Source organism: Danio rerio, chromosome 4 (assembly GCF_052040795.2).
Source record: "Danio rerio strain M-AB ecotype USA chromosome 4, GRCz13ab, whole genome shotgun sequence".
Taxonomy (NCBI): domain Eukaryota; kingdom Metazoa; phylum Chordata; class Actinopteri; order Cypriniformes; family Danionidae; genus Danio; species Danio rerio.
The window spans coordinates 50,622,888-50,647,793 of record NC_141024.2 but is presented as its reverse complement, the minus strand read 5'-3'; the positions used below and the strand labels follow the sequence as shown (position 1 = coordinate 50,647,793).

Sequence of the window (24,906 nt, the reverse complement as noted above, 5' to 3'; positions counted from 1 at the left end):
CAACGACATGGAAATGGAGGGACTTGCAAGAGAGGATAAAGAAAATGGGCTGTATAATAGACGAAGAGATAAAGAAAATGGACTTGGCAACAGACAAAGAGATAAATGAAATGAAGAGCCCGGCCAACGAAGAGGTGAGAAAGGTAAGGATAAGCAAGAGGTACAAAGAAGAGTATGCACAAAGGAAGCAACAGTAACTGAAGAAGTAAAAAATGTAAAAGATGCAAGAAGATTTGATATAACCAAAGCAGTCCCGGAGCTGATTGGAGAAGGAAGAATTCTGGCGGTGAGACCCAAACAAACAAAGGGAGTATGAAGTAACAATGGAGACTGAAGATGACACCGAAATTTTAATAGACAATGGATTGACAATTAAAGGAGTGAAATCTGAAGTACGGAGGTTACAAAACAGAGACTATGTTGTTTCGTTCAAGCATCTGCCTGTTTACCTAGCAGATGAAGAAATTTTAAGCAAGCTAGAGAGATGGGGAGTTTTCCCCATATCTAAAATTAAAAGAAGATTGTATCCTGGCACAAACATAGAAGATGGAACAAGGTTTGTAAAAAACAGATTTCCGGAAGAGATGGTCTCCTTACCATACTGTACCAAAATCGAGACGGCGGAAGGGCCACAGCACTTTAGAGTCATGCACACCAATCAGGTAAAAACCTGTCGACTATGCATGAGCTCAGAAAATGTGATGAAGGAACGCCCAGAATTCAGGTGCTTCAAATGTGACGAAAGGGGACATTTCGCAAGGACCTGTACAGCTGTGTCGGGCCCGGATTGTAAATTGGCCCTGATACCTGCAGGGAGCTTGTCACGCTGAGTTGGCTTTGTCCGCTCGATTGACCAACGCGTACGCCTTGTTTTATCCTTGCACGCCTAACTTCGCTGATGAAAGCACTAGTGGGGTTTCTGTAGTGTAGTGGTCATCACGTTTGCCTAACACGCAAAAGGTCCTCGGTTCGAAACCGAGCAGAAACAGTGCTCTTCTTTTGGCGAGAAAATAATAGCATCCACTGCTGCACCCGCAATGATCGTCGACAGGCACCCAATCAAAAAGGGTTATCTGCTTGATTTGCCTGAAGGTTTCCGTAGTGTAGTGGTTATCATGTTCGCCTCACACGCGAAAGGTCCCCAGTTCGAAACTGGGCGGAAACATCCTCTGGCTTTTATGACAATTGTCAAATCAGGCTTCTGTTGAGTACTGACGTTCACTGAAATCATTCTTTCTGCAGAGCGGTGTGAGTCTAGAAGTTTGAATTCAGCTCAGTGTTTACCGCCCCTCGTGGTGTCGCAAACTTGCGTAGAATCTGATTTCTTTTAGCTTTGTGTTGTGCATGAGCAGGTGGCCAGTGCGTTTGCTGGCCCTTCACGGTGCAGACCGTACAAGACAGCTCTATAAAAAAAGACTATAAATACTTGAAGCAGCACGGGCCTATTGGTTTCCGTAGTGTAGTGTTTATCATGTTTGCATTACACGCTAAAGGTCTTCTGTTCGAAACTGGGTGGAAGCATACAATTAGCGGACACTTTTGTCCAAAGCGACATACAATAGTGGAGGTATTCAACAAGACGAGGCAATGCATACGAAAAAGGGCTATTTATTCCAAGTAATTTGTTTGTGCTCAGAGAATTTAGTGCTGGAGTAGGAGTTTCGTTTTCTTTAGAGAGAGGGATATTCACCGGGGTTCGGGTGTACTCTGAAGAGATGGGTGTTAGCTGTCGTTTGAAGGACACCAGTGTACAAAACAGAGACTATGTTGTTTCGTTCAAGCATCTGCCTGTTTACCTAGCAGATGAAGAAATTTTAAGCAAGCTAGAGAGATGGGGAGTTTCCCCCATATCTAAAATTAAAAGAAGATTGTATCCTGGCACAAACATAGAAGATGGAACAAGGTTTGTAAAAAACAGATTTCCGGAAGAGATGGTCTCCTTACCATACAGTACCAAAATCGAGACGGCGGAAGGGCCACAGCACTTTAGAGTCATGCACACCAATCAGGTAAAAACCTGTCGACTATGCATGAGCTCAGAAAATGTGATGAAGGAACGCCCAGAATTCAGGTGCTTCAAATGTGACGAAAGGGGACATTTCGCAAGGACCTGTACAGCTGTGTCGGGCCCGGATTGTAAATTGGCCCTGATACCTGCAGGGAGCTTGTCACGCTGAGTTGGCTTTGTCCGCTCGATTGACCAACGCGTACGCCTTGTTTTATCCTTGCACGCCTAACTTCGCTGGTGAAAGCGCTTGTGGGGTTTCTGTAGTGTAGTGGTCATCACGTTCGCCTAACACGCGAAAGGTCCTCGGTTCGAAACCGAGCAGAAGCAGTGCTCTTCTTTTGGCGAGAAAATAATAGCATCCACTGCCGCACCAGCAATGATCGTCGACAGGCACCCAATCAAAAAGGGTTATCTGCTTGATTTGCCTGAAGGTTTCCGTAGTGTAGTGGTTATCACGTTCGCCTCACACGCGAAAGGTCCCCAGTTTGAAACTGGGTGGAAACAACTTCTGGCTTTTATGACAATTGTCAAATCAGGCTTCTGTTGAGTACTGACGTTCACTGAAAACATTCTTTCTACAGAGCGGTGTGAGGCTAGAAGTTTGAATTCAGCTCAGTGTTTACCGCCCCTCGCGGTGTCGCAAACTTGCGTAGAATCTGATTTCTTTTAGCTTTGTGTTGTGCATGAGCAGGTGGCCAGTGCGTTTGCTGGCCTTTCACGGTGCAGACCGTACAAGACAGCTCTATAAAAAAAGACTATAAATACTTGAAGCAGCACGGGCCTATTGGTTTCCGTAGTGTAGTGTTTATCATGTTTGCATTACACGCTAAAGGTCTCCTGTTCGAAACTGGGCGGAAGCATACAATTAGCGGACACTTTTGTCCAAAGCGACATACAATAGTGGAGGTATTCAACAAGACGAGGCAATGCATACGAAAAAGGGCTATTTATTCCAAGTAATTTGTTTGTGCTCAGAGAATTTAGTGCTGGAGTAGGAGTTTCGTTTTCTTTAGAGAGAGGGATATTCACCGGGGTTCGGGTGTACTCTGAAGAGATGGGTGTTAGCTGTCGTTTGAAGGACACCAGTGTATCCGTAATCCGAGTGGGAATGGGAAGGTGATTCCACCAGCGTAGAACATTGAATGAAAACATTGTGGAAAGTGACTTTGCGTCTCTCTGCGCTGGCACCACAAGACAGCGCTCTCACCCTAACCGGAGGCTCCTGTGGTTATCACGATGGCTTTACAAGCGGAGGGTCTCCTGTTAGAAACTGGGCGGAAACATTCAGATTTGCTTTTACGCACATTCTCAATTGGCTCTCTGCTCACTGGATGATCCACGATACAAGGGCATGGATCTGTCAAATGTCATGACTTGACGTTGTATGAGGATTTGACGAAAAAAATGCCCTGCAAACCTTAAAAAGCAACGCCATCCCTGGACAATTCTTTTGATCCCCTTTCAGTGCACTTGCATTAAAGCCCACGTGATGCGGCACTTTGTCAGTGTTACTGTATCATTCGGACATGGGGGCAGAGAGTTAAAGACTTCAGCCTGAGCGCACTGCCGCAGGCTCGGTTTGTCAGAAGTGGGATTCGAACCCACGCCTCCAGGGGAGACTGCGACCTGAACGCAGCGCCTAGTTTCAATAGCCAACACTTGACAGCTGTCATTGCTTACGGCCACACCACCCTGAGGGGGCTATAGAGCAAACAGGAAGTGAGTTGGCAGCAGTAAGGAGAGAAAGGCTCTCCCCATTTTGTTTGTCTACCTTTTTGTTTATTGACCTTGAGTGTTTTTTATATTTATGTTTATATTATTCTTCTGTTCCTAAGGTACGCCTGTGATATAAGAGTCATTCGCCTACTGCGTGAGCGTGGACTAGGCAACAGACCCACAAGGGTCATCAAACAACTGAAAGAAAACCACAGTGATGAGTGGCTCCAGCGTCTAGCCCGCTACACCACTCAGTGTGTGGATTTCCTCAGTGGACCTGGGGTGTTGCTGATCACCTTCCAGGAGCCCCCAGCACCTACAGTTGTGCCAAGCTGCAAGTGGCTCCTCACTGTCTACAGCCAGGACATCTTGACAAGGTTGAATGAAATCCATGCCAGGATAACATCGACCCATGGGTCCATCTTGAAGATGGATTCAACTAAAAAGGTTGATGGATATTCATCAATTTATAATTTCTTTATTATATTCCAGCATTGGTAAAAACCCTTTGTGTAGTCTGCTTGATCTGACGATACTCCATGGTTCTTCTCTTGTCTAATCTAGATCACAAAAAAGCTGGCTGGGACAGCAAGAAGAACAGGACTTTGGCTCACCTCTGTTGGCAATGAGTTTGGTCAGGTGCTGATAAGTGTGCTCACTGCCCAGGAAGGAGCAGGACTGGACAGGATGGTGGATGGGCTGGTCAGAAGATACCAGGAGTCTGGTGTGGATCCACCTGCTGTTTTTTATGTGGACTGTGGGTGCTGCACTGATGTGGGTGAGACCAAACTCAAAGCCAGGTTTAGAGGATGGCCGGAGTTGACTGTGAAATTGGACATCTGGCACTTTATGCGCAGGATTGCTGTGGGATGTACAACTGATGCTCATCAACTGTATCCCATCTTCATGTCACAGATCTCTGCGTGCATTTTTGAATGGGATGCGGCTGATGTTTCTTTGCTACGCCAAGCAAAGCGAGTACTGTTGATGTCCCAAGGTTGGCCTGCGTTGACAGATGCTGATGTCAACAAGCATCTCACCAGGGAGGAGCTGGCTCTCCATTGCCGGAGGAGGACCCGTGGGGAGGAGACTACCATCCTTCTACTTGAACAGCTTCTTACTGAGCTCATGAGCAACAAGGGCAATGACTCGCTTGGCGTTCCTCTTTTAGACAAGGAAAGGATGGGGCACATCTGGAGTGTCCAAAAAAAGCATATAAAATGCATTCAGGACCCCCCTGGTGTCGTGCTCTATACTGAAACGGGGAGCATAACCAAGGGAGATGTTCTGCTATGGACCTACAGATGTGCCAGGGGCTCCACGTCTCTCGAGTCATTTCATTTACACCTCAATCGTTTCATCCCAGGTATGATTCTGCACAAACATTGTGTAAAAACGCATTAAATGTCTTTGTGTGTTTGTTTTTTAATTAAGTCCTAAACATTGTTTTTAATATTTACAGGGTACAGCGCAAATAGTCTGAACTTTCAGATTTATTTGCTGGAGGGACTAAACAGGTGGAACCAGGACCGGGAGGCTGCTTCCTTGGCATCTGAACCATCAGCTTTACGCAGCTACACAGGAGAACTTGTTCACTGTGTAAACTGCAACTTTGAAAAGCTGTTTGGGAGAAAAGTGGTGCCCAACTTTTGTCCGCCTGCACGTTACACTGGTAAGAGATTTTGCTATTGTTAATAAACCTGCAATTTCTGTGTTCTCTCCATCTACTGTATCCAGTTTGATAAAGTAGGTCAATGTTCATGAGCTTTGTGCTGTGAAATCTTTGCTTGTCTTTAAATATTTGTAAGAAACAAATGTATTGTTTCATGACTATTTACTGAAGTAAAGCAAGATACAAAGTTATCATTACATTATTATTACATGTCATTATCAAACATAATGCTACAAGCTTTGAGGGAAATTTATTTGTACATTTCTCTGTCTTCGTTGTATTTCCATTGCATTTCATTAGATGTTTTGTCCAGAATATTTATTATGTTTTGGATCTCTGATTAAAATGTATGTTTTTGTTTGTTTCTTCCTTGACGTTGAGCTTTTAAAACTACTTGCTACTTCAACACCCAATCAAACATGGCTCTTAAAATTTGTTTATTTATGTTTCATTTATTTTTTTTCAGGTGAGCTCATTGGAGTGCAGTATCTGTTCCAGCAGACTGGTCAGGCACTGCAGAACATGAACCCAGACTGTGAGCAGACTGCTGAGCTCATTGAGGATCTCAATGTGGATGAGCGAGAAGAAGATGAGGGCTTCTGTGACATCAGTGAGGATCACTCTATTGTTGATCCGGAGGCTGCTCTGTCACCATCCTCCTCCACATTGAGATCGGGTTCCTCCACTGCAGTCACCAGCAGTGTCGCTTCTTTGCCAGTCTCCACATGCCCTGCACTGATCCCTGACCCACCTGTGCAGCCTGAAGAACCAATTTCACCTGTGCCCTTAGAGCCAGAAGAGGCTACGGAAGATGATGACGAAGACAATGATGATGAAGACGATGATGATGGTGATGAAGAGACTGTAAGTCCCACTAATTTCTGTCTTTACAGTGATCTAGAATAATTTTAAAATAAAGTGTAAAGTCAAACACGCATCAGGTTTATTTCCGTAGTGCAGCTTCAACATGATAACAGAAACAATTATGGAATTATGCATTGAAAAATTTAATATGCTAATTTATTTTGTTGTGCTTTCATTAGGCTGTTGACTACCAAAATATTCCGGGCTTCCAGCATGTGGACAGGCTGGCTGAATATCTGGTTGAGCTTCGGACCCACAAAAGCCTCAGCCTCACCAACCAGGAGGCCAACGAGATCATTGGTCTTTGGCAAAGCCTGCATGACCAAGACAAGAAGCGGGTGGTGTATGCAGCTCGACACCAGAAGCGACTGCTGAGTGGGCGATTTAAAACACCCAAGAAGCCCACTCACACCCCTGGCGTGGAGAGCACTACCAGATGTGTGCTCGGTGCAAGCAGTGCTCCTGCTCAGTGGCCTGACTGTTGCCGTCTTGTGGAAACCATCTTTATTAGGCTTTGTACCATCCACCCTAGTCCCAAGCGAAAAGGCAAGGGAACCCTTTCAAGATGGTCTCTGATCCTGCAAGACTACCGCAGGATTAGGCAACTCATACTGGGCAACAGCTTGGTAATGGGAGGTACATCCATGCAGCTGGTTGAGGTAAACCAGAATACCCTGATTCAGTGGTTTAATAACAGACAGAAGAAACAGGAGCTGTCTGTGCTGCTTCAGGGTATTCAGTTGCCTCAACACCTCCCAGAAGCCCAGGAGCCTCTCCCAGTTGCCAAAAGTCTTCGGACAGAGCCAGACCAACCAGGAGAGCAGCACCAGTATGTGTTGCCAGAGAGCACAGCAGGTCAGGCAAGGCAGAGGCAGACATCTGTTGGACGACCCCCACTCAGACCCAAGGCACCAGTACAGACCCAGGTCATATTTACACCACCAGCACCTGGAGCATCGCTGCAGATGGTACCCAACATATACATCCCAGCTACACCAGGGTACCAGGGTATGCCGATGTTTCAGGGTGTACCAATGTTCCAGGCTGTGCCAATGGTCCAGGGAATCCCTATGGCCCAGGGTATCCCGATGATGCAAGGAGTGCAGATGGCCAGGGGTATCCCAGTGGTGCAGGGGATGCCACTCAGACAGCCACCACTTCAGCCAACAATGTCCAGTACCAGCTCACAGCCTGCTGCATCACCATCTACATCTGGAGCCATTCCCAAAAGACCGTACCGTAGAACTGTTCAAGCGTGTGTTCTGTTCTGTTCAAAAGTGTGGGCAGTTCAAAACAAATGCCACAGGCCATAGCCAACTCAGTGGCAGGGTGTACTGCCCACAGACTGAAACTTTGACTAAAGAAGAGTGGCTAGAGGAAATGAAAAGGACCAATCCAAAATAATGTGTTTGTTTGTTTGTGTATGTATATAGTGTAATAGTTCTTCAGTTTATTCAATTTCACTTGCTGTTAGTTTATATTTTTATTTAACATTTTCTTTAAATAGTGTATTTATTTTGTTGACATTTTATTTAACTTTTATATTATTTATGTGTGTGTGTGTGTGTGTATAGTGTTTACAGTTTATAACCATAATAATTCAATTTATTCTATTTCACTTTTTTTCACTTATTTTTGCACATTTTACTTTTTAATAATTTATTTTGTTTACATTTTATTTAACTTATTTATTATTTATATATGTGTGTGTATTTATATAGTTTATAACCATAATAGTTCTACAGTTTATTCTATTTCATTTGTTGTTGGTTTCTATTTTATTGCGCATTTTATTTAAATAGTGTATTTATTTTGTTAACATTTTATTTAATGTATTATTTATATATGTGTGTGTGTGTACAGAGTGTATACAGTTTACAACCATAATAGTTCTTCAATTTATACTATTTCACTTGTTGGTTTCTATTTTATTTCACATTTTATAAAAATAATTTATTTTGTTAACATTTTATTTAACTGTTTATTATTTATGTGTATGTCTATAGTTTATACACTTTATAACCATAATAGTTCTTCAATTACCTTGTTTGATTCTGTTTTATTACTTTTTATTTAAAGTTTATTTATTTTGTTGACATTTTATTTAACTTATTTATTATTTATATGTTATAAATTATATGTGTGTGTATGTATAAAGTGTATACAGGTTACAACCATAATAGTTAAATTTATTCTATTTCACTTATTGTTGGTTTCTAAATTTATTTAACATTTTATTTAATTTGTTAATTTTGTATTTATTCTGTTAATATTTAACATTTAATTTTTAAGAATTTTTATTCCATGTTCATTACTGTTTTGTTGACCATTGTTAAATAAATATTGCATTAATAAATGTCCTTGACTTTTAAGTCCACTTTGTGTCTGTTTCTGTTTGTATTTAACGTTTTATTAACATTGTTTATTTATATTGTTAATACTGTATTATTAATAACTAATTTATTATTTTTACATTTTCTACTCTATATTCATTACTGTTCTGTTGACAATTGTTAGATAAATAATGCATATATAAATAACTGACTACTTGACTTTTAATTCCATATACACTATGCACACTATATACACACACACACATATATATATATATATATATATATATATATATATATATATATATATATATATATATGTGTGTATATATGTGTGTGTGTGTGTGTGTGTGTGTGTACACTATATACTCTATGACATTTCTATAGATCATTTGTACATCAAAATACAGAACAATAATAACCATAAGCATAACAATGCTACAACAACTACTAAATAGTGACACATTCAAGTTAGTATGCTTTATTTTTCATGAAAGAATGTCAAAAAACACAAGAATAAAGCGCTTAGGCAGATTTTATTTACCTTGGAGCATTACACATTTAAACAGTTAGTTTATTGAGTAATAATTAACCAATAAGTTCCTAGAACTCTCGCCTGCCACGCGGGAGACCCGGGTTCGATTCCCGGCTAATGCAAATCCTCTTTTGTGTTGCTACTCTTCCAGCTCTGGGTAACAGCCTTGCATCAATCACACCCCACTAGGAGAGCAGTATGAGCATATCAGCATTGGTGGTTCAGTGGTAGAATTCTCACCTCCCATGCGGGAGACCCGAGTCCGATTCCCGGCCAATGCAATTCCTTTTTTGTGGTGCTACTCTTCCAGCACTGGGTAACAGCCTTGCAGCGATCATACCCAACTAGGACAGCAGTATGAGCATATCAGCATTGGTGGTTCAGTGGTAGAATTCTCGCCTGCCACGCGGGAGACCCGGGTTCAATTCCCGGCTAATGCAAATCCTCTTTTGTGTTGCTACTCTTCCAGCTCTGGGTAACAGCCTTGCAGCAATCACAACCCACTAGGACAGCAACATGAGCATATCAGCATTAATGGTTCAGTGGTAGAATTCTCGCCTCCCACGCGACTGACCCGGGTCCGATTCCTGGCCAATGCAATTCTTGTTTTGTGTTGCTAATCCAACAGCTCTGGGTAACAGCCTTGCAGCAATCACACCCCACTAGGACACTTGTATAAGCATATCAGCATTGGTGGTTCAGTGGTAGAACTCTCGCTTGCCACGCGGGAGACCCGGGTTCGATTCCCGGCTAATGCAAATCCTCTTTTGTGTTGCTACTCTTCCAGCTCTGGGTAACAGCCTTGCATCAATCACACCCCACTAGGAGAGCAGTATGAGCATATCAGCATTGGTGGTTCAGTGGTAGAATTCTCACCTCCCATGCGGGAGACCCGAGTCCGATTCCCGGCCAATGCAATTCCTTTTTTGTGGTGCTACTCTTCCAGCACTGGGTAACAGCCTTGCAGCGATCATACCCAACTAGGACAGCAGTATGAGCATATCAGCATTGGTGGTTCAGTGGTAGAATTCTCGCCTGCCACGCGGGAGACCCGGGTTCAATTCTCGGCTAATGCAAATCCTCTTTTGTGTTGCTACTCTTCCAGCTCTGGGTAACAGCCTTGCAGCAATCACACCCCACTAGTACAACTTTATTATTATAACAGCATTGGTGGTTCAGTGGTAGAATTCTTGCCTGCCACGCGGTAGACCCGGGTCCAATTCCCGGCCAATGCAACTTCTTTTTGTGTTGCTACTCTTCCAGCTCTGGGTAACAGCCTTGCAGCAATCACAACCCACTAGGACAGCAGTATGAGCATATCAGCATTGGTGGTTTAGTGGTAGAATTCTCGCCTCCCACATGGGAGACCTGGGTCTGATTCCCAGCCAATACAATTCCTGTTTTGTGTAGTTAATCTTCCAGCTCCGGGTAACAGCCTTGCAGCAATCACACCCCACTAGGACAGTTGTTTGAGCATATCAGCATTGGTGGTTCAGTGGTAGACTTCTTGCCTGCCACGCGGTAGACCTGGGTCTGATTCCCGGCCAATGCAATTTCATTTTTGTGTTGCTACTCTTCAAGCTCTGGGTAACAGCCTTGCAGCAATCACACCCCACTAGGACAACTTTATTATTATAACAGCATTGGTGGTTCAGTGGTAGAATTCTTGCCTGCCACGCGGTAGACCCGGGTCCAATTCCCGGCCAATGCAATTTCTTTTTGTGTTGCTACTCTTCCAGCTCTGGGTAACAGCCTTGCAGCAATCACAACCCACTAGGACAGCAGCATGAGCATATCAGCATTAATGGTTCAGTGGTAGAATTCTCGACTCCCACATGGGAGACCTGGGTCTGATTCCCAGCCAATGCAATTCCTGTTTTGTGTAGTTAATCTTCCAGCTCCGGGTAACAGCCTTGCAGCAATCACACCCCACTAGGACAGTTGTTTGAGCATATCAGCATTGGTGGTTCAGTGGTAGACTTCTTGCCTGCCACGCGGTAGACCTGGGTCTGATTCCCGGCCAATGCAATTTCATTTTTGTGTTGCTACTCTTCCAGCTCTGGGTAACAGCCTTGCAGCAATCACAACCCACTAGGACAGCTGCATGAGCATATCAGCATTAATGGTTCAGTGGTAGAATCCTTGCCTCCCACGCGAGAGACCCGGGTCCGATTCTTGGCCAATGCAATTCTTGTTTTGTGTTGCTAATCCCTGCAAACCCTGAATTCTCGCCTGCCACGCAGGAGACCTGGGTCTGATTCCCGGCCAATGCAATTTCATTTTTGTGTTGCTACTCTTCCAGCTCTGAGTAACAGCCTTGCAGCAATCACAACCCACTAGGACAGCAACATGAGCATATCAGCATTAATGGTTCAGTGGTAGAATTCTCGCCTCCCACACGGGAGACCTGGGTCTGATTCCCGGCCAATGAAATTCCTGTTTTGTGTAGTTAATCTTCCAGCTCCGGGTAACAGCCTTGCAGCGATCACACCCAACTAGGACAGCAGTATGAGCATATCAGCATTGGTGGTTCAGTGGTAGAATTCTCGCCTGCCACGCGGGAGACCCGGGTTCAATTCCTGGCTAATGCAAATCCTCTTTTGTGTTGCTACTCTTCCAGCTCTGGGTAACAGCCATGCAGCAATCACACCCCACTAGGACAACTTTATTATTATAACAGCATTGGTGGTTCAGTGGTAGAATTCTTGCCTGCCACGCGGTAGACCCGGGTCCAATTCCCGGCCAATGCAATTTCTTTTTGTGTTGCTACTCTTCCAGCTCTGGGTAACAGCCTTGCAGCAATCACAACCCACTAGGACAGCAGTATGAGCATATCAGCATTGGTGGTTTAGTGGTAGAATTCTCGCCTCCCACATGGGAGACCTGGGTCTGATTCCCAGCCAATGCAATTCCTCTTTTGTGTAGTTAATTTTCCAGCTCCGGGTAACAGCCTTGCAGCAATCACACCCCACTAGGACAGGTGTTTGAGCATATCAGCATTGGTGGTTCAGTGTTAGACTTCTTGCCTGCCACGCGGTAGACCTGGGTCTGATTCCCGGCCAATGCAATTTCATTTTTGTGTTGCTACTCTTCCAGCTCTGGGTAACAGCCTTGCAGCAATCACAACCCACTAGGACAGCAGCATGAGCATATCAGCATTAATGGTTCAGTGGTAGAATCCTTGCCTCCCACGCGAGAGACCCGGGTCCGATTCCTGGCCAATGCAATTCTTGTTTTGTGTTGCTAATCTTCCAGCTCTGGGTAACAGCCTTGCAGCAATCACACCCCACTAGGACAGCAGTATAAGCATATCAGCATTGGTGGTTCACTGGTAGAATTCTCGCCTGCCACGTGGGAGACCCTGGTCGGGTTCCTGGCCAATGCAAACCCTGTTTTGTGTTGCTACTCTTCCAGCTCTGGGTAACAGCCTCGCAGCAATCACACCCCACTAGGACAGTTGTATAAGCATATCAGCATTGGTGGTTCAGTGGTAGAATTCTCGCCTGCCACGCGGGAGACCTGGGTCCGATTCCCGGCCAATGCAAATCCTCTTTTGTGTTGCTACTCTTACAGCTCTGGGTAACAGCCTTGCAGCAATCACACCCCACTCGGACAACTTTATTATTATAACAGCATTGGTGGTTCAGTGGTAGAATTCTTGCCTCCCACACGGGAGACCTGGGTCTGATTCCCGGCCAATGAAATTCTTGTTTTGTGTAGATAATCTTCCAGCTCCGGGTAACAGCCTTGCAGCAATCACACCCCACTAGGACAGAATTTGAGTATATCAGCATTGGTGGTTCAGTGGTAGTATTCTTACCTGCCACGTGGTAGACCTGGGTCTGATTCCCGGCCAATGCAATGTCTTTTTTGTGTTGCTACTCTTCCAGCTCTGGGTAACAGCCTTGCAGCAATCACAACCCACTAGGACAGCAGCATGAGCATATCAGCATTGGTGGTTCAGTGGTAGAATTCTCGCCTCCCACGCGGGAGACCCGGGTCCGATTCCTGGCCAATGCAATTCTTGTTTTGTGTTGCTAATCTTCCAGCTCTGGGTAACAGCCTTGCAGCAATCACACCCCTCTAGGACAGCAGTATGAGCATATCAGCGTTGGTGGTTCACTGGTAGAATTCTCGCCTGCCGCGTGGGAGACCCTGGTCTGGTTCCTGGCCATTGCAAACCCTGTTTTGTGTAGCTTCTCTTCCAGCTCTGGGAAACAGCCTTGCAGCAATCACACACCACTAGGACAGTTGTAAAAGCATATCAGCATTGGTGGTTCAGTAATAGAATTCTCACCTGCCACGCGGGAGACCCGGGTCCGATTCCCGGCCAATGCAAATCCTCTTTTGTGTTGCTACTCTTACAGCTCTGGGTAACAGCCTTGCAGCAATCACACCCCACTAGGACAGCTGTATGAGCATATCAGCATTGGTGGTTTAGTGGTAGAATTCCCGCCTCCCACACAGGAGACTTGGGTCTGATTCCCAGCCAACACAGTTCCCTTTACGTGTTGCTTCTCTTCCAGCTCTGGTTAACATCTTTGCATCAATCACACCCCACTAGGAGAGCAGTATGAGCATATCAGCATTGGTGGTTCAGTGGTAGAATTCTCACCTCCCATGCGGGAGACCCGAGTCCGATTCCCGGCCAATGCAATTCCTTTTTTGTGGTGCTACTCTTCCAGCTCTGGGTAACAGCCTTGCAGCAATCACAACCCACTAGGACAGCAGCATGAGCATATCAGCATTAATGGTTCAGTGGTAGAATTCTTGCCTCCCACACGGGAGACCTGGGTCTGATTCCCGGCCAATGAAATTCCTGTTTTGTGTAGTTAATCTTCCAGCTCCGGGTAACAGCCTTGCAGCAATCACACCCCACTAGGACAGATTTTGAGCATATCAGCATTGGTGGTTCAGTGGTAGACTTCTTGCCTACCACGCGGTAGACCTGGGTCTGATTCCCGGCCAATGCAATGTCTTTTTTGTGTTGCTACTCTTCCAGCTCTGGGTAACAGCCTTGCAGCAATCACAACCCACTAGGACAGCAGCATGAGCATATCAGCATTTATGGTTCAGTGGTAGAATTCTCGCCTCCCACGCGGGAGACCCGGGTCCGATTCCTGGCCAATGCAATTCTTGTTTTGTGTTGCTAATCTTCCAGCTCTGGGTAACAGCCTTGCAGCAATCACACCCCTCTAGGACAGCAGTATGAGCATATCAGCGTTGGTGGTTCACTGGTAGAATTCTCGCCTGCCGTGAGGGAGACCCTGGTCTGGTTCCTGGCCATTGCAAACCCTGTTTTGTGTAGCTTCTCTTCCAGCTCTGGGAAACAGCCTTGCAGCAATCACACACCACTAGGACAGTTGTATAAACATATCAGCATTGGTGGTTCAGTAATAGAATTCTCACCTGCCACGCGGGAGACCCGGGTCCGATTCCCGGCCAATGCAAATCCTCTTTTGTGTTGCTACTCTTACAGCTCTGGGTAACAGCCTTGCAGCAATCACACCCCACTAGGACAGCTGTATGAGCATATCAGCATTGGTGGTTTAGTGGTAGAATTCTCGCCTCCCACACAGGAGACCTGGGTCCGATTCCCGGCCAACGCAGTTCTCTTTTTGTGTTGCTACTCTTCCAGCTCTGGGTAACAGCCTTGCAGCAATCACACCCTACTAGGAGAGCAGTATGAGCATATCAGCATTGGTGGTTCAGTGGTAGAATTCTTCCCTGGCACGTGGGAGACCCTGGTCCGGTTCCTGGCCAATGCAAATCCTGTTTTGTGTTGCTACTCTTCCAGCTCTGGGTAACAGCCTTGCAGCAATCACACCCCACTAGGATAGTTGTATAAGCATATCAGCAATGGTGGTTCAGTGGTAGAATTCTCGCCTGCCACGCGGGAGACCTGGGTCCGATTCCCGGCCAATGCAAATCCTCTTTTGTGTTGCTACTCTTCCAGCTCTGGGTTATGAAGTGGATTTTATACTCTTTAAAGTGTTAAGTTAATCTATATATTCAAATTATATGTGTATAATCTGCTTGTAGATTTGCCTACCATTAAAACAAGTAAAGTGTTATGTAAGGGGAAAGGGCCTGAGTAAGCAACTAAGATGTCTCAGAAAATGGATAAGAATAGAGCAACACATGTGTAAACAGAGACGTATAGATGGATAAGATATATAGTTACCAGGTTTGGGTCAAGGGTTAACCTAGGTGGAATTTGTGTGACATATGTAGAAATAAGGGAAAAACTGATGACAGAGGTGGAATTTGGGGTCAAGGGTTAAAGTAGGAGGAATCTTGTGTAACATATGGAGAACAAAGAAAAAAACTGGTGTAGAAGACTATTTAAACAGGCTAGAATTTGAGTGAGTCAGAATTTTTCAGACAGAGATGCTACTGTGGGTCTCCTGAAAGTTCTCCTTTGTTGTCGACAATAAAGTATATTCTTCTGATATTCATAACCTCCAGACTGAGTTTGATTGAGTAAGAGAAAAACCAAGAAAACCACTACAGTAACAGCCTTGCAGCAATCACACCCCGCTAGGACAGCAGTATGAGCATATCAGCATTGGTGGTTTAGTGGTAGAATTCTCGCCTCCCACACAGGAGACCTGGGTCCGATTCCAGGCCAATACAGTTCCCTTTTTGTGTTGCTACTCTTCCAGCTCTGGGTAACAGCCTAGCAGCAATCACACCCTACTAGGAGAACAGTATGAGCATATAAGCATTGGTGGTTCAGTGGTAGAATTCTCGCCTGCCACGTGGGAGACCCTGGTCTGGTTCCTGGCCAATGCAAACCCTGTTTTGTGTTGCTACTCTTCCAGCTCTGAGTAACAGCCTTGCAGCAATCACACCCCACTAGGACAGTTGTATAAGCATATCAGCATTAATGGTTCAGTGGTAGAATTCTCGCCTCCCACACGGGAGACCTAGGTCTGATTCCCGGCCAATGAAATTCCTGTTTTGTGTAGTTAATCTTCCAGCTCCGGTGAACAGCCTTGCAGCAATCACACCCCACTAGGACAGATTTTAAGCATATCAGCATTGGTGGTTCAGTGGTAGACTTCTTACCTGCCACGTGGTAGACTTGGGTCTGATTCCCGGCCAATGCAATGTCTTTTTTGTGTTGCTACTCTTCCAGCTCTGGGTAACAGCCTTGCAGCAATCACAACCCACTAGGACAGCAGCATGAGCATATCAGCATTTATGGTTCAGTGGTAGAATTCTCGCCTCCCACGCGGGAGACCCGGGTCCGATTCCTGGCCAATGCAATGCTTGTTTTGTGTTGCTAATCTTCCAGCTCTGGGTAACAGCCTTGCAGCAATCACACCCCTCTAGGACAGCAGTATAAGCATATCAGCGTTGGTGGTTCACTGGTAGAATTCTCGCCTGCCGCGTGGGAGACCCTGGTCTGGTTCCTGGCCATTGCAAACCCTGTTTTGTGTAGCTTCTCTTCCAGCTCTGGGAAACAGCCTTGCAGCAATCACACACCACTAGGACAGTTGTATAAGCATATCAGCATTGGTGGTCCAGTAATAGAATTCTCACCTGCCACGCGGGAGACCCGGGTCCGATTCCCGGCCAATGCAAATCCTCTTTTGTGTTGCTACTCTTACAGCTCTGGGTAACAGCCTTGCAGCAATCACACCCCACTAGGACAGCTGTATGAGCATATCAGCATTGGTGGTTTAGTGGTAGAATTCTCGCCTCCCACACAAGAGACCTGGGTCCGATTCCCAGCCAACGCAGTTCTCTTTTTGTGTTGCTACTCTTCCAGCTCTGGGTAACAGCCTTGCAGCAATCACACCCTACTAGGAGAGCAGTATGAGCATATCAGCATTGGTGGTTCAGTGGTAGAATTCTTCCCTGGCACGTGGGAGACCCTGGTCCGGTTCCTGGCCAATGCAAATCCTGTTTTGTGTTGCTACTCTTCCAGCTCTGGGTAACAGCCTTGCAGCAATCACACCCCACTGGGACAGTTGTATAAGCATATCAGCATTGGTGGTTCAGTGGTAGAATTCTCGCCTCCCACACAGGAGACCTGGGTCTGATTCCAGGCCAATGCAGTTCCCTTTTTGTGTTGCTACTCTTCCAGCTCTGGGTAACAGCCTAGCAGCAATCACACCCTACTAGGAGAACAGTATGAGCATATCAGCATTGGTGGTTCAGTGGTAGAATTCTCGCCTGCCACGTGGGAGACCCTGGTCTGGTTCCTGGCCAATGCAAACCCTGTTTTGTGTTGCTACTCTTCCAGCTCTGGGTAACAGCCTTGCAGCAATCACACCCCACTAGGACAGTTGTATAAGCATTTCAGCATTGGTGTTTCACTGGTAGAATTCTCGCCTGCCACGCGGGAGACCCGGGTCCGATTCCCGGCCAATGCAAATCCTCTTTTGTGTTGCTACTCTTACAGCTCTGGGTAACAGCCTTGCAGCAATCACACCCCACAAGGACAGCAGTATGAGCATATCAGCATTGGTGGTTTAGTGGTAGAATTCTCGCCTCCCACACAGGAGACCTGGGTCTGATTCCCGGCCAACGCAGTTCCCTTTTTGTGTTGCTTCTCTTCCAGCTCTGGGTAACAGCCTTGCCGCAATCACACCCCACTAGGAGAGCAGTATGAGCATATCAGCAGTGGTGGTTCACTTGTATACTTCTTGCCTGCCACGCGGTAAACCTGGGTCCGATTCTCGGCGAATGCAGTTTGTTTTTTGTGTTGCTTCTCTTCCAGCTCTGGGTAACAACCTTGCAGCAATCACACCCCACTAGGACAGTTGTATAAGCATATCAGCATTGGTGGTTCAGTGGTAGAATTCTCGCCTGCCACGCGGGAGACCTGGGTCCGATTCCCGGCCAACGCAGTTCCCTTTTTGTGTTGCTTCCTTTCCAGCTCTGGGTAACAGCCTTGCAGCAATCACACCCCACTAGGAGAGCAGTATGAGCATATGAGCATTGGTGGTTCAGTTGTAGAATTCTCGCCTCCCATGCGGGACACCCAAGTCCGATTCCCGGCCAATGCAATTCCTGTTTTGTGGTGCTACTCTTCCAGCACTGGGTAACAGCCTTGCAGCAATCACACCCCACTAGGACAGATTTATGGTTATAACAGTATTGGTGGTTCAGTGGTAGAATTCTCGCCTGCCACACAGGAGACCTGGATTCAATTTCCGGCCAATGCAAATTATCTTTTGTGTTGCTACTCTTACAGCTCTGGGTAACAGCCTTGCAGCAATCACACCCAACTAGGACAGCAGTATGAGCATATCAGCAGTGGTGGTTCACTGGTAGAATTCTTGCCTACCATGCGGGAGACCCGTGTCCGATTCCTGGCCAATGCAAATCCTCTTTTGTGTTGCTACTCTTCCAGCTCTGGGTAACAGCCTTGCAGCAATCACACCCTACTAGGAGAGCAGTGTGAGCATATCAGCATTGGTGGTTCAGTGGTAGAATTTTCCCCTGCCACGTGGGAAACCCTGGTCCGGTTCCTGGCCAATGCAAACCCTGTTTTGTGTTGCAACTCTTCCAGCTCTGGGTAACAGCCTTGCAGCAATTACACCCCACTAGGACAGTTGTATAAGCATATCAGCATTGGTGGTTCAGTGGTAGAATTCTCGCCTGCCACGCGGGAGACCCGGGTCTGATTCCCAGCCAATGCAAATCCTCTTTTGTGTTGCTACTCTTCCAGCTCTGGGTAACAGCCTTGCAGCAATCACACCCCACTAGGACAGCAGTATGAGCATTTCAGCATTGGTGGTTTAGTGGTAGAATTCTCGCCTCCCACACAGGAGACCTGGGTCCGATTCCCGGCCAACGCAGTTCCCTTTTTGTGTTGCTTCTCTTCCAGCTCTGGGTAACAGCCTTGCAGCAATCACACCCCACTAGGAGAGCAGCACGAGCATATCAGCAGTGTTGGTTCACTGGTTGAATTCTCGCCTGCCACGCGGGAGACCCAGGTCCGATTCCTGGCCACTGCAAATCCTGTTTTGTGTTGCTACTCTTCCAGCTCTGGGTAACAGCCTTGCAGCAATCACACCCCACTAGGACAGATGTTTGAGCATATCAGCATTGGTGGTTCAGTGGTAAGGCAAGGCAAGTTTATTTATATAGCACATTTCATACACAGTGGCAATTCAAAGTGCTTTACATAAAAAGGAATTAAAAGACAAGTATAGGAACATAAAATGCAGACAATAAAAATAAAAACAAATTAAAATGAGTTAAAATAGGTTATAAAAGAATGAAAAAGAAAACAAAAAACATAATAGCGCGATCTGTCGGACGCAGCACAGTGCTCATACAGTAAAGGCACAGCTAAACAGATGTGTTTTCAGTCTCGATTTGAATGTGCCTAATGTTGGAGCACATCTGATCATTTCTGGAAGCTGATTCCAGCAGCGAGGAGCATAGTGGCTGAAGGCAGATTCACCCTGCTTTGACTGAACTCTTGGAATTTCTAGTTTATAAGATCCTAAAGATCTGAGTGATCTGTGGGGTGTGTATTCAGTGAGCATATCTGTAATGTATTGAGGTCCTTGGCCATTTAGTGATTTATAGACCAGTAATAATACTTTAAAATCTATTCTGAATGTAACTGGCAGCCAGTGTAAAGACCTGAGTACAGGTGTGATGTGCTCTGATTTCCTGCTTCTGGTCAGAATTCTAGCTGCAGCATTCTGGATAAGCTGTAACTGTCTGACTGTCTTTTTGGGAAGGCCAGTGAGGAGGCCGTTACAGTAATCCACCCTACTGCTGATAAAAGCATGAACAAGTTTCTCTAAGTCTTTACTGGAAACAAAGCATCTGATTCTTGCAATATTTTTGAGATGATAGTATGCTGATTTACTGACTGCTTTGACATGACTGTTGAAACTCAGATCTGATTCCAGAGTCACACCAAGATTCTTGACCTTATTTTTTGTCGTTTGACCTTTAGAGCCAAGGTACGCATTCACCTTGAGAACCTCATCTCTGTTCCCAAACGCAATGACTTCAGTTTTTTCTTTGTTTAACTGAAGAAAATTTTGGCACATCCAATTTTTAATTTCATCAATGCATTGGCAGAGGGTGTCAATGGGGCTGTAGTCATAAGGCAGTAAGGCTAGGTAGATCTGAGTGTCATCAGCATAGCTGTGGTAGGAGATTTGATTCTTTCTCATTACTTGGCTCAGAGGGAGCATGTAAAGGTTGAACAGGAGAGGGGCCAGAATCGAGCCTTGTGGGACTCTACATGTCATGGGTGTCCACCTCGACCTATGATCACCTAAACTGACATAGTAACCTCTCCCTTCAAGGTAAGATCTGAACCATTTGAGGACTGTCCCAGACAGCCCAGGTAGAATTCTTGCCTGCCACGCGGTAGACCTGGGTCCGATTCCCGGTCAATGCAATTTCTTTTTTGTGTTGCTACTCTTTCAGCTCTGGGTAACAGCCTTGCAGCAATCACAACCCACTAGGACAGCAGCATGAGCATATCAGCATTGATGGTTCAGTGGTAGAAATCTCGCCTCTCACGCGGGAGACCCGGGTCCGATTCCTGGCCAATGCAATTCCTGTTTTGTGTTGCTACTCTTCCAGCTCTGGGTAACAGCCTTGCAGCAATCACAACCGACTAGAACAGCAGTATGAGCGTGTCAGCGTAGGTGGTTCAGTGGTAAAATTCCTGTTTGTGATGCGGGAGATCCGTGTCCGTTTTCCGGCCAATGCAATTCCTGTTTTGTGTTGCTACTCTTCCAGCTCTGGGTAACAGCCTAGCAGCAATTACTCCCCTCTAGGACAGCTGTATGAGCATATCAGCATTGGTGGTTTAGGGGTAGAATTCTCGCTTGCCACGCGGGACACCTGGAGTCGAATTCTGACTAATACAGAAGTGGTTTTGTGTGGCTCCTGTTCCACTTCTGGTTGATGTCCTTTTAGCACTCACACAAAGGCAAGGAACAAGGTAGGTCAGCATTGGTGGTTCACTGGTAAAATTCTTGCATGCCTCACGGGAGATCCGTGTCCGTTTTCCGGCCAATGCAATTCCTGTTTTGTGTTGCTACTCTTCCAGCTCTGGGTAACAGCCTTGCAGCAGTCACACCCCACTAGGACAGTAGTATGAGCATATCAGCATTGGTGGTTCACAGGTAGAATTCTAGCCTCCCATGCTGGAGACCTGGGTCCGATTCCCGGCCAATGCAATTTCTGTTTTGTGTTGCTAGTCTTTCAGCTCTGGGTAACAGCCTTGCAGCAATCACACCCCACTAGGACAGCAGTATGAGCATATCATTATTGGTGGTTCACTTGTAGAATTCTAGCCTGCCACGCGGGAGACCCTGGCCAATGCAAACCCTGTTTAGTGTTGCTACTCTTCCAGCTCCGGGTAACAGCCTTGCAGCAATCACACCCCACTAGGACAGTAGTATGTGCATATCAGCATTGGTGGTTCAGTGTTAGAAGTCTCGCCTGCCACGCGGGAGACCCGGGTCCGATTCCCGGCCAATGCAAATCCTGTTTTGTGCTCCTACTCTTCAAACTCTGTGTAACAGCCTAGCAGCAATCACACCCCACTAGGACATCAGTATGAGCATATCAGCATTGGTGGTTCAGTGGTAGAATTCTCATTTGCCACGCGGGAGGCCTGGCGTTGATTCACGGCTATAACATTTGCTGTTTTGTGTGGCTCCTGTTCCAGCTCTGGTTGACGGCCTTTTAGCTCTCACACAACACAAAGGCAATAAACAATATGGATCAGCATTGGTGGTTCAGTGGTAGAATTCTCACCTGTCACGTGGGAGACCCAGGTTTGATTCTCGGCTAATGCAATTACTGTTTTGTGATGCTACTCTTCCAGCTCTGGGTAACAGCCTTGTAGCAATCACACCCCACTAGGGCAGCAATATGAGTATATCCGTATTGGTGGTTCAGTGGTAGAATTCTCGCCTACCATGCAGGACACATGAGTTCAATTCCCGTCTAGTGCAGTTGCTGTTTTAAGTGGCTCCTTTTCCAGCTACATGTAACTATCTTGCAGCACTGACTCCCCACAAGGGCAAAAGAACATATGTGCCAGCGTTGGTGTTTCAGTGGTAGAATTTTCGCCCGCCTTGTGGAAGAACTGGGTCTGATTGCCAGCCAATGCAGTTGCTGGTCTGTGTTGCTACTCTTCCAGCTGCATGTAACAGCATAGCAGCAATCACACCCCACTAGGGTAGGATAACATGTGTTTCAGCATTGATGGTTTAGTGCCCTATCATACGCGCGGCGCAACAGTATATTGCTAGTTTAAGCTTGACACAAGAGTCGTTTTGAGGCGTTGCGCTACGCTGTTTAAATAGCAAATGCATTAGCGCTCATATGTGCACCCATAGGCGTTCTGGTCTAAAAAAGAAGGTGTTCTGAGGCGCACTGCTGGCGCGTTGCTATTTTGAGAAACTAAAATAGATTTTTCATTAGACCAAAACAAACCCGGTCTAAACTCCTGTGCAGAGTTGCGCCTCGCTTACACACAATTCTCACCTGCCACGTGGGAGATTCGTGTCCGTTTCCCGGCCAATGGCAAAATAATAAGCAGGTCAGCATTTGTGGATTTGTGTTGATTCCTGGCCAATGCAATTTATGTTGCTCCCCTTCCAGCTGCATGTAACCGCCTGGCAGCTCTCAGAGCCCACAAGGGCAGGTGAACATGTGAGGCAGCATTGGTGGTCCAGTGGTTGAATTCTCGCCTCCCATGCAGGAGACCCGGGTCTGATTCTGGGCCAATGCAGTTCATGTTTTATGCTGCTCCTCTTCCAGCTGCATGTAACAGCCTTGCAGCACACACACCACAAAGGCAAGGAAAGATATGTGTCAACATTGGTGGCTCAGTGGTAGAATTCTTGCCTGCTTATAGCCGTACCACCCTGGGAACAGTAGAGGACACTAGTGAGCGATACAGGGAGTGAACAGCTGCAGTTTGGAGAAAGGGTCTCCTTCATTTTAGAATTTTTGTTGTGTGTTTGTTTGTGTTTTTTTTTATGGAGTGACATAGAGTCTATTTTATTTATTTAAACCACCTAAGAGCAGCATCTTGCTAACTGGAGGGTGTTTTTTGTTTTTTTTGTTTTTCACTTTTCCTGGGCATAAAATGGACCGTTCTTTGGCAAACGAAACTGGGCTGGATGCAGAGACTCTCTTGGCAAATGAAACTAGACTGGATGGAGGGGCAAGAATGGTTAAGGACAATGGACTGGACGATAGACAACGAGCTGGACAAAGGAAAAACTTGGAAGAAAATGTTTAAAAGAAGTAACAGTAATAGTGAATGCCGAAAAAGTAAATGAGGTAAGAGCTGTGGACATCATTAAAGCAGTGACAGACAAGTGTGGTCATGGGAAGATTCTGGCTTTGAGACTGAGGCAAGGAAAAGAGTTTGAACTAACTATGGTAAAGCAAGAAACATGTGAGGAATTGATCTATGAACTGTTGATTAAGGAAATGAACTGTTAAAATCAAAAAGCTGCAAAACAGGGATTATGTTGTTTATTTCGTGCACCTGCCAGTCTATCTTAATGACAGAGAAATTTTAGAAAAATTAGAAGGATGGGGAGTTTATCCCATATCAAAAATTAAAAGAAGAGTTTACACAGGCACTGACATTGAGGACGGAACAAGGTTCCTAGAAGTAAGGTTCCCTAAGGAGGTGGCATCATTCCCATGTAGCACAAAGCTGGAAACAGCAAAAGGTACTTCAGGGTAATGCACAGCCACCAAGTGAAGACCTGTAGGCTGTGCATGAGCCCTGAGCACCTGTTAATGTGTGGAATGTAATAAAAAGAAAAATGGAAAGATGCATAGAAAGACTGTACTGGTATTTTAAAGAAGAAGATATGTTACCAAGCTTTTATGATGTGTTTAATGATGAAGTGTATAATGTTTTAAATGGTTTAAAGTGGAAGATGCCCAAAGAGGATATTATTTTATGAAGAATGTTTATTTTAATGTATTTGTTTTGTGAAATTTCTGGAGTTTTTAAATGTTAATGTGATATGAAGGAAAAAGCACCTGTTAATGGATTGCACAGATTTTAAGTGCTATAAATGTGAAGAAAAGGGACACTTTGCAAGGTTGTAATACTTATATTGTAATACTGTCAAATGTCCAGTGTTACGATTGACATCCACATCAGCTTCTAGCTGAGTTTTCTTCTTAGGCGGCATATTTGGTAATTCTGTGACACTCACCCGAGTTACTTCTGACACCAACTGTTACGATTGACCAGGTGGATGGAGGCAAAAAAGTGTCACAGAAGCCGCTGGTGAAAGTGAAGAGTGATTTATTTACACAAAGTGAAAACAAAAATCCAGCAAAACAGGTGAAAGTGACAAAATAACAATAAAGAAAAATAAACTATTCTATATTTACAATGTATATACAGGCTTGTTCAGCTAAATCAAGTAAATGACCTGAACAAAATCTGTTAACAATACTGACACAAACAACCTTCTCCTACAACTACCCACTCCAAGTAAATGTTTGGGGCCATTTTATTGTATTGGCCCCGCCCATGGGTTAAACCATTTTACTGGTAGTGGGTTACCATGTAGACAAAAAGAAAAATACATAAAAAGACATTTAACAGAAATATAAATTAATGCAAGTAAATGAATATGCATACAAAACTCAAAATACAACACAACAAATAACCAATACAAATTTAAACAACAAAACTGGGATTTTTATTTACTGACCAGGGGGTTGTGACCCTGATGATGTTATGGAAAATGGCTGCTCCAAAGTGAAGGTGGGAAAAATCTGTATAAAT

General features: G+C 45.3%; 1 protein-coding gene and 11 non-coding genes across 12 annotated transcripts; all 12 read left to right on the top strand.

Moving 5' to 3' along the window:
• The first annotated feature begins 915 nt into the window (after positions 1-915).
• Positions 916-988, top strand: trnav-aac (transfer RNA valine (anticodon AAC)). Its single transcript has one exon. It is a non-coding gene; the product is annotated as a tRNA-Val (tRNA).
• A 104-nt stretch (positions 989-1,092) lies between these two features.
• On the top strand, positions 1,093-1,165 carry trnav-cac (transfer RNA valine (anticodon CAC)). Its single transcript has one exon. It is a non-coding gene; the product is annotated as a tRNA-Val (tRNA).
• Positions 1,166-3,497: 2,332 nt separating this feature from the next.
• Positions 3,498-7,883, top strand: LOC110439467 (uncharacterized). Its single transcript, XM_087247701.2, has 5 exons — positions 3,498-3,509; positions 4,289-5,090; positions 5,187-5,396; positions 5,863-6,260; positions 6,440-7,883. Exons 1-5 carry the CDS (start codon positions 3,498-3,500, stop codon positions 7,571-7,573), a joined length of 2,556 nt encoding a protein of 851 aa, XP_087103827.1. The 3' UTR covers positions 7,574-7,883.
• A 1,455-nt stretch (positions 7,884-9,338) lies between these two features.
• trnag-ccc (transfer RNA glycine (anticodon CCC)) lies at positions 9,339-9,409 on the top strand. Its single transcript has one exon. It is a non-coding gene; the product is annotated as a tRNA-Gly (tRNA).
• Positions 9,410-9,497: 88 nt separating this feature from the next.
• On the top strand, positions 9,498-9,568 carry trnag-gcc (transfer RNA glycine (anticodon GCC)). The gene has a single exon. It is a non-coding gene; the product is annotated as a tRNA-Gly (tRNA).
• Positions 9,569-9,815: 247 nt separating this feature from the next.
• On the top strand, positions 9,816-9,886 carry trnag-gcc (transfer RNA glycine (anticodon GCC)). The gene has a single exon. It is a non-coding gene; the product is annotated as a tRNA-Gly (tRNA).
• An 88-nt stretch (positions 9,887-9,974) lies between these two features.
• Positions 9,975-10,045, top strand: trnag-ccc (transfer RNA glycine (anticodon CCC)). Its single transcript has one exon. It is a non-coding gene; the product is annotated as a tRNA-Gly (tRNA).
• Positions 10,046-10,133: 88 nt separating this feature from the next.
• On the top strand, positions 10,134-10,204 carry trnag-gcc (transfer RNA glycine (anticodon GCC)). Its single transcript has one exon. It is a non-coding gene; the product is annotated as a tRNA-Gly (tRNA).
• A 1,444-nt stretch (positions 10,205-11,648) lies between these two features.
• Positions 11,649-11,719, top strand: trnag-gcc (transfer RNA glycine (anticodon GCC)). Its single transcript has one exon. It is a non-coding gene; the product is annotated as a tRNA-Gly (tRNA).
• Positions 11,720-12,601: 882 nt separating this feature from the next.
• trnag-gcc (transfer RNA glycine (anticodon GCC)) lies at positions 12,602-12,672 on the top strand. The gene has a single exon. It is a non-coding gene; the product is annotated as a tRNA-Gly (tRNA).
• A 405-nt stretch (positions 12,673-13,077) lies between these two features.
• trnag-ccc (transfer RNA glycine (anticodon CCC)) lies at positions 13,078-13,148 on the top strand. The gene has a single exon. It is a non-coding gene; the product is annotated as a tRNA-Gly (tRNA).
• Positions 13,149-13,713: 565 nt separating this feature from the next.
• Positions 13,714-13,784, top strand: trnag-ccc (transfer RNA glycine (anticodon CCC)). Its single transcript has one exon. It is a non-coding gene; the product is annotated as a tRNA-Gly (tRNA).
• Positions 13,785-24,906: the final 11,122 nt, after the last annotated feature.